This window comes from Haliotis cracherodii, unplaced genomic scaffold (assembly GCF_022045235.1).
Source record: "Haliotis cracherodii isolate W230 unplaced genomic scaffold, xgHalCrac1.p SCAF_24, whole genome shotgun sequence".
In the NCBI taxonomy this organism is placed as follows: domain Eukaryota; kingdom Metazoa; phylum Mollusca; class Gastropoda; order Lepetellida; family Haliotidae; genus Haliotis; species Haliotis cracherodii.
Window position 1 is genome coordinate 38,829 of NW_027266280.1, and position 8,672 is coordinate 47,500.

General features: G+C 39.8%; 1 protein-coding gene across 1 annotated transcript in view; it reads right to left on the reverse strand.

Moving 5' to 3' along the window:
• Positions 1–3,713: 3,713 nt before the first annotated feature.
• The window catches only part of LOC139472309 (uncharacterized), a 50,242-nt gene continuing 45,283 nt past the window's right edge, over positions 3,714–8,672 (reverse strand). Inside the window, exons 8-9 of the mRNA XM_071254753.1 lie at positions 3,997–4,015; positions 3,714–3,731 (exon numbers count right to left, since the gene is read on the reverse strand). Of these exons, the coding sequence (XP_071110854.1) occupies positions 3,714–3,731; positions 3,997–4,015 (37 nt within the window). The remainder of the gene's footprint in view (positions 3,732–3,996; positions 4,016–8,672) is intronic.

The window sequence follows — 8,672 nt, forward strand, 5'->3', positions numbered from 1 at the left end:
ACAGTATTTCATTAATATCGTCATATGGCAGGTGTAACAGTATTTCATTTATATCATCGTGTGTCCCCTGTTGTAAATGCAGAAACGGTGTTATTCATCTGTTTCAAGAGTTTTGTTTAAATTTCATTTTCTATTTTTTGGTTATGGTTTAAGTTTCATTTATTTTTTCAAAACAATTTTTTTCGTAGTTAAATATTTCGTCCACTTAAAGTCATCTTCATTTGAACCTCCGCACTTTGGCCTAGTGGATAAAGTGTTGCGTCCTAATATGTCACATGACCTTTGAAACCTAGAGATTGTGAGGTCAAATCCCCATCTCTCATTAAACTTTTGTAGATAAATTAATAACTTGTTTACAGCCTCAATTTCATTTCGAGTCACATGATCTAAAAAGCACATGCTCCCCACACAATCAGTGAAATCTCCATCTTGTAAGGACCACGGTTACATTCTCCAAAGTGTAAAGCAACACAAATGTAAGTAAACTCTTATTTTTGAATGCCAAAGTTAATATTATTTATTCTCTCAAGTGTTCAATGCATTTATAACTTCCATTCAGTAACCATTTTGGGCAGCAATTTTGAGTATTTTGTCAGAAAGATGTTTCTTATTTTTTTAAATTGGTAACTTTGACAATTTGACTGGTTCAGCCTAAAGTAAGGATTGTATTTTCTTTCTATTTTAGTTTTCTGAATATCACCCACCAACGTATTCAACGTAAACAATGCAAACAAAGATATTCGTCTTATAACGAGACTGAAATTGCCTCATTATAACGCCTTAGAACGTAAACATAGTTTGAAGTTGTATTTTGAAGACGTCTTTACCGTTCAACGTCAGCTCTTCAATTCAATTCCTTCACCAACGATTATGTCTGAATGGATATTGTTCAACGTTTGTACTGAACATTGTGATTAACGCTCAACATCATGTAATAAAAATCCCTCTGGGTGCGAGTGTCAGAAGTTTGTTTCTTGCACCTTCAATTATTATAGCCTATCACTTGACTGATCTTAAGTTCCATATTACTCGGAGACATGTATAGTGCGTCGCATAAACGTAGTCTACTTTGGATTGAGCGTACTGTAATACATCTTGATAACGCTTTTAAGAAGATGGTATGTCAACGGATGAATTAATAGCATCTTCTACGTTTGCGAGAAACTGATTTTGTGCATCGAGCACCGTCCCAGAACCAATTATTCCCGTTCGTGTTTGCGATTGTGCACCACAAATTGCCCATACATAAGTTCTTATTGATTCATTAACTCTAACAACTCCTGGGCTAGTAAACTTGTTTTCTGTTTTATCATTAAGAAATTCATTCCATGCGTTTGCTGTATCGTAAAGTTGCACAAATGTTGTAACAATATACGCTAAACCACCCTTAAAGCTCATAAGATCTCCTCTCAATTCATTACTCGAAAGTTCCCAGCCATGATAAAGAGTGAGTGAGTTAAAGCTTTACGTCACATCGGCAATATTTCAGCCATATCGTGACGAGAAATTTCACTTATTAATACATATGTTTTAACTAAATTAAAACCTGTCATCGATGGACAGTAAAATTACTAGAATATCACACATTAATATTTAAAACTAGCATACAACTATGAAAGATACCACTATATATAACGGTACAATATAAAAAAGGGCTATAGATCGCCAGCAGCTGAAGGTAGATCACCATGCTAGGGTCCATGGGGACTTACAGTACTTTTGCTACCTGCATGGATCCCAGCCGGATTTACATCATCCCTTCCGCTGTTGGCGATTAATGACAAATCTAGCCAGAATAAAAGAACACATATACTACGTCTAAAAACGAGCAGAAATAAACATACTTTGAAAGAGCTGGTCTTACATACCCATTCAGGGGGACAATAATTTACACTACTTTAACCCCCTTTGAGGATATAGCCACTAACAATCTCAGTTACTGAATACTTCTACCAATTATAAAGTTATTTATTTATTTACAAATTATAACAATCAAAATTTATGAAGTAAATCAATTTCCTTTAAAAAAACAATAATCAAAATGACTACTTACCTGATAAAAAAGATCCTTGATACATGATACTTTGAAATATTTATCCCTTGTGATGGAAAAATCAATGCAGTCAAGCAGGACATGCTGGACCGTGATTCTTTCATCACAAGAGATGCAGAATGGAGGATCCTCACCTTTTAATATATTATTCATGAGTGTAACGTGAATGGCCAATACGACATAGTCTTAAAATCTCTTCAAATCAATGACGGTGGCGCTGGCAACAGCATCACCATCCTTGAATCCATCAGTAAAAATAGATTTGTAAGTTCATATTCACTACTTAACTGATTATATTATTGTTGATATTGTAGTTGATTAGTGTCAGATTTTTTAGTTTAGATAAGGTAAGATCCACCTGCGGCTTTACCAACTGCCAAGGAGGAGACGAAAGCAGGCGAAAAGGAGCTATGTTTTCTAAATCAATATTTGCAGCATTTACAAAAGGTTTATTTCTTATTCCGACAGGCGGAATAAGAGACGACTTCGCCTCCACACCCTCGCCCTACCATCAGCAAATCGAAGCTTAAATCGGAATTCATCACTGAAGACGACTTGCTTCCAATTCCTCTATTGGATTGACAGTTGCTATGCCCAAAATTGACGTTGACGTCTGTGACGCAGTATGGCCCTTGTGCTTGAAGGTGAGCAGTTCCCAGACGGTTTCGAATTCAGTCTACCCCTAAACAGTTCATTTCTGGTTGATGTAGCCGTCATAAATCGGTTACGGAGGTGACGTAAGACAATCTGACGAGCCTCAGTCTGCATGTGATGTCACACGTGGTCGACCTGGCCGAGGGCGATCAGTGGTGGTACCCGTTTGCTGTAGACGGGTCTGTAAATCATAAACAGTCCGTCGACTACAACCTATCGTCCTTGCGACTTCAGCTACAGACGGTCCCGTCTGCAACATGCCGATGGCACGTTCACGTTGCACATTTGAAAGGCGTGGCATGACAAATGGCACATTTTTTCAATGACTGCTAACAAGTATGGCTAAAAACACGTGTGGTATTATGGTCACGTGACCAGTTGAACGTGAAAAAACACTTTTGCCACTATAGTGCGATGCACATGATTTTGATCGATTCACCTGCACAAAAACGTGTGTTATCTGAAGACAATACGTGGCCATTACTGTTTAAATACACAATAAGGGCCCACAATAATAACTGGTCAAAATGTTAAAATTTTAGGATTGTGAAGTTTTTAATTTGCTTCAGTATAGTTTTATCTCCTCATCGTTTTTGTGCTAAAAGATTCCTTCTGTGGTATCATTGATTGGCTCCGGGTGGTGATGACCTGGAGCCAATTTAACTTAATGTCATGACGATCGTTGATTCACATCATCGTTTACAAATAAAAAATTCCCCTTGTAGTAGCAGTATAGATTATATATATATGGCTCCAGTGGGGTTGCGGCAGAACCATCATTACCTATACTACTCAATTGTATTCATGTACACTGGGATTCAACACTTTGGGTGAAGCGGAGGTCATTAGTCAAGGTTACCAGTCGGAGGTCACCAGTCAAGATCATCAGTCGTCACAGAGGAGAGTGTTGGATTTTCTCAAAAATCACAATGCACAGAACACGTATTCAAAGGGTTTACTGAATACAGATTCGACTGAATTCCTTCCTTTAACAGCTGTACACTGCTCATGGGGAAAAGTTGTTCTGAAATGAAGATTTTATTATTCAGAAGCATACACAAGTACCAATATGCATGTTGCCACGCCTATTGTTATATCATATCATATCATATCATATCTCATATCATATCATATCATATCATATATCATATCTCATATCATATCATATCATATCATATATCCAAGAAATAAATAGATCTTATTTGAACTATGTCAGATTTTGTAACAGTTTTTAGTCATTAGATAATAGTTTTCCTACATCTATGAACTGAGTAAGCACACAAACTTACCCCATCGATAGGCCGAGCACTGTAAGAAAGTAACACATCTCTATCATAGGATGTTGTAGCTTTACAGGACGCAAACAAGTACACTTTTGGGTCTACTCTGCTTAACCAATCACTGTCTAACTGCACATGTAGCCGAAGCTTTAGACACTTCACATTTTATGTTATTTCTGTTGTGAAGTTTGTCACGGCAAATATTGGATTAAAGGCTTTCAGAGCACTTTGGCCTTTTATTGGGTAAATTTCTTCAAAAACCACTCTTCTGAACCAAATGGTCTACATACGGCATACATAAAACTAGTCCCCGGTTTCCCTTTGGGTGAAGGCATACAGAATTCTCCTGATCGATTTCTTCTCATGACAATAACATCGTTGTGCATGAACATCCCAAGTTGCAATTTTGGCATATCTGCTTGTTGGCCATATTGGGTAGGCTTTTGTTACATAAAACTGAACGAAGAACTCGTACATAATGAAACTAAACTATTCCCCATTCTCTGCCTTTACATCGACATTTAAACCATGTGCATCATAAATACCTACTCGAGTGGGTACAAGTTGTTTTGTTTCATTCTCATGTAGTATTCCCATCTACACAGGAGGAAAGTCTTATAGGATTGGCTTCTGTCCGTCCGTCACAGTTTTGCTCAGAGAGCAACAGGCTACCCGCCAAACTATCGCGGTTTTGCCATGATATATCACGATCTTAACATCGTGATACATCGTGAGAGATCGTGGTTGGTTCACGATGTCGGAACTATTTTTGACATGTGCTCCAATGCTCGTGTTACATCGTGTCCAGCTCGTGTTATAATCGTGTTACATGATGTCTAGCTCGTGTTATAATCGTGTTACATTGTCTCTAGCTCGTATTACATCGTGTCTAGCTCGTGTTATACTCGTATTACATCGTGTCCAGCTCGTGTTATACTCGTGTTACATTGTGTCTAGCTCGTGTTATACTCGTGTTACATTGTGTCCAGCTCGTGTTACATCGTGTCTAGCTCGTGTTATACTCGTGTTACATCTTGTATAGCACGTGTCATATCTGTGTTACATCGTGTCTAGCTCGTGTTGTACTCGTGTTACATCGTGTCCAGATCGTGTTATATCTGTGTTACACCGTGTCTAGCTCGTGATATACTCGTGTTACATCGTGTCTAGCACGTGTTATATCTGTGTTACACCGTGTCTAGCTCGTGATATACTCGTGTTACATCGTGTCTAGCTCGTGATATACTCGTGTTACATCGTGTCTAGCACGTGTTATATCTGTGTTACACCGTGTCTAGCTCGTGATATACTCGTGTTACATCGTGTCTAGCACGTGTTATATCTGTGTTACACCGTGTCTAGCTCGTGTTATACTCGTGTTACATCGTGTTCAGATCGTTTTATATTTGTGTTACATTGTTTCTAGCTCGTGTTGTACTCGTGTTACATCGTGTCTAGCTCGTGATATACTCGTGTTACATCGTGTCTAGCACGTGTTATATCTGTGTTACACCGTGTCTAGCTCGTGTTATACTCGTGTTACATCGTGTTCAGATCGTTTTATATTTGTGTTACATTGTTTCTAGCTCGTGTTGTACCCGTGTTACATCGTGTCCAGATCGTGTTATACTCGTGTTACATCGTGTTCAGATCGTGTTATACTCGTGTTACACCGTGTTCAGATCGTGTTATACTCGTGTTACACCGTGTCCAGATCGTGTTATACTCGTGTTACATCGTGTCCAGATCGTGTTATTCTCGTGTTACATCGTGTTCAGATCGTGTTATACTCGTGTTACACCGTGTTCAGATCGTGTTATACTCGTGTTACATCGTGTTCAGATCGTGTTATACTCGTGTTACATCGTGTCCAGATCGTGTTATACTTGTGTTACATTGTGTCTAGCTCGTGTTATACTCGTGTTACATTGTGTCCAGCTCGTGTTACATCGTGTCTAGCTCGTGTTATACTCGTGTTACATCTTGTATAGCACGTGTCATATCTGTGTTACATCGTGTCTAGCTCGAGTTGTACTCGTGTTACATCGTGTCCAGATCGTGTTATATCTGTGTTACACCGTGTCTAGCTCGTGATATACTCGTGTTACATCGTGTCTAGCACGTGTTATATCTGTGTTACACCGTGTCTAGCTCGTGATATACTCGTGTTACATCGTGTCTAGCTCGTGATATACTCGTGTTACATCGTGTCTAGCACGTGTTATATCTGTGTTACACCGTGTCTAGCTCGTGATATACTCGTGTTACATCGTGTCTAGCACGTGTTATATCTGTGTTACACCGTGTCTAGCTCGTGTTATACTCGTGTTACATCGTGTTCAGATCGTTTTATATTTGTGTTACATTGTTTCTAGCTCGTGTTGTACTCGTGTTACATCGTGTCTAGCTCGTGATATACTCGTGTTACATCGTGTCTAGCACGTGTTATATCTGTGTTACACCGTGTCTAGCTCGTGTTATACTCGTGTTACATCGTGTTCAGATCGTTTTATATTTGTGTTACATTGTTTCTAGCTCGTGTTGTACTCGTGTTACATCGTGTCTAGCTCGTGATATACTCGTGTTACATCGTGCCTAGCACGTGTTATATCTGTGTTACATCGTGTTCAGATCGTGTTATACTCGTGTTACATCGTGTCCAGATCGTGTTATACTCGTGTTACATCGTGTCCAGATCGTGTTGTACTCGTGTTACATCGTGTCCAGATCGTGTTATACTCGTGTTACACCGTGTTCAGATCGTGTTATACTCGTGTTACATCGTGTTCAGATCGTGTTATACTCGTGTTACATCGTGTCCAGATCGTGTTATACTCGTGTTACATCGTGTCTAGATCGTGTTGTACTCGTGTTACATCGTGTCCAGATCGTGTTATACTCGTGTTACACCGTGTCTAGCTCGTGTTATACTCGTGTTACATCTTGTTCAGATCGTGTTATACTCGTGTTACATCGTGTCTACATCGTGTTGTACTCGTGTTACATCGTGTCTAGATCGTGTTATACTCGTGTTACATCGTGTCTAGCTCGTGTTGTACTCGTGTTACATCGTGTCCAGATCGTGATATACTCGTGTTACATCGTGTCTAGATCGAGTTGTACTCGTGTTACATCGTGTCCAGATCGTGTTATATTTGTGTTACATTGTTTCTAGCTCGTGTTATACTCGTGTTACATCGTGTCCAGATCGTGTTATATTTGTGTTACATTGTTTCTAGCTCGTGTTATACTCGTGTTACATCGTGTCCAGATCGTGTTATATTTGTGCTACATTGTTTCTAGCTCGTGTTGTACTCGTGTTACATCGTGTCCAGATCGTGTTGTACTCGTGTTACATCGTGTTCAGATCTTGTTGTACTCGTGTTACATCGTGTCTAGCTCGTGTTGTACTCGTGTTACATCGTGTCCAGATCGTGTTATACTCGTGTTACACCGTGTTCAAATGGTGTTATACTCGTGTTACATCGTGTGCAGATCGTGTTATACTCGTGTTACATCGTGTCCAGATCGTGTTGTACTCGTGTTACATCGTGTCCAGATCGTGTTATACTCGTGTTACATCTTGTCTAGCACGTGTTATATCTGTGTTACACCGTGTCTAGCTCGTGTTGTACTCGTGTGACATCGTGTTCAGATCGTGTTATACTCATGTTACATCGTGTCCAGATCGTGTTATACTCGTGTTACACCGTGTTCAGATCGTGTTATACTCGTGTTACATCGTGTTCAGATCGTGTTATACTCGTGTTACATCGTGTCCAGATCGTGTTATACTCGTGTTACATCGTGTCTAGATCGTGTTGTACTCGTGTTACATCGTGTCCAGATCGTGTTATACTCGTGTTACACCGTGTCTAGCTCGTGTTATACTCGTGTTACATCTTGTTCAGATCGTGTTATACTCGTGTTACATCGTGTCTACATCGTGTTGTACTCGTGTTACATCGTGTCTAGATCGTGTTATATTCGTGTTACATCGTGTCTAGCTCGTGTTGTACTCGTGTTACATCGTGTCCATATCGTGATATACTCGTGTTACATCGTGTCTAGATCGAGTTGTACTCGTGTTACATCGTGTCCAGATCGTGTTATATTTGTGTTACATTGTTTCTAGCTCGTGTTATACTCGTGTTACATCGTGTCCAGATCGTGTTATATTTGTGCTACATTGTTTCTAGCTCGTGTTGTACTCGTGTTACATCATGTCCAGATCGTGTTATACTCGTGTTACACCGTGTTCAGATGGTGTTATACTCGTGTTACATCGTGTGCAGATCGTGTTATACTCGTGTTACATCGTGTCCAGATCGTGTTGTACTCGTGTTACATCGTGTCCAGATCGTGTTATACTCGTGTTACACCGTGTCTAGCTCGTGTTGTACTCGTGTTACACCGTGTCTAGCTCGTGTTATACTCGTGTTACATCGTGTTCAGATCGTGTTATACTCGTGTTACACCGTGTTCAGATCGTGTTATACTCGTGTTACACCGTGTCCAGATCGTGTTATACTCGTGTTACATCGTGTTCAGATCGTGTTATACTCGTGTTACACCGTGTCTAGCTCGTGTTGTACTCGTGTTACACCGTGTCTAGCTCGTGTTATACTCGTGTTACATCGTGTCCAGATCGTGTTATACTCGTGTTACACCGTGTTCAGATCGTG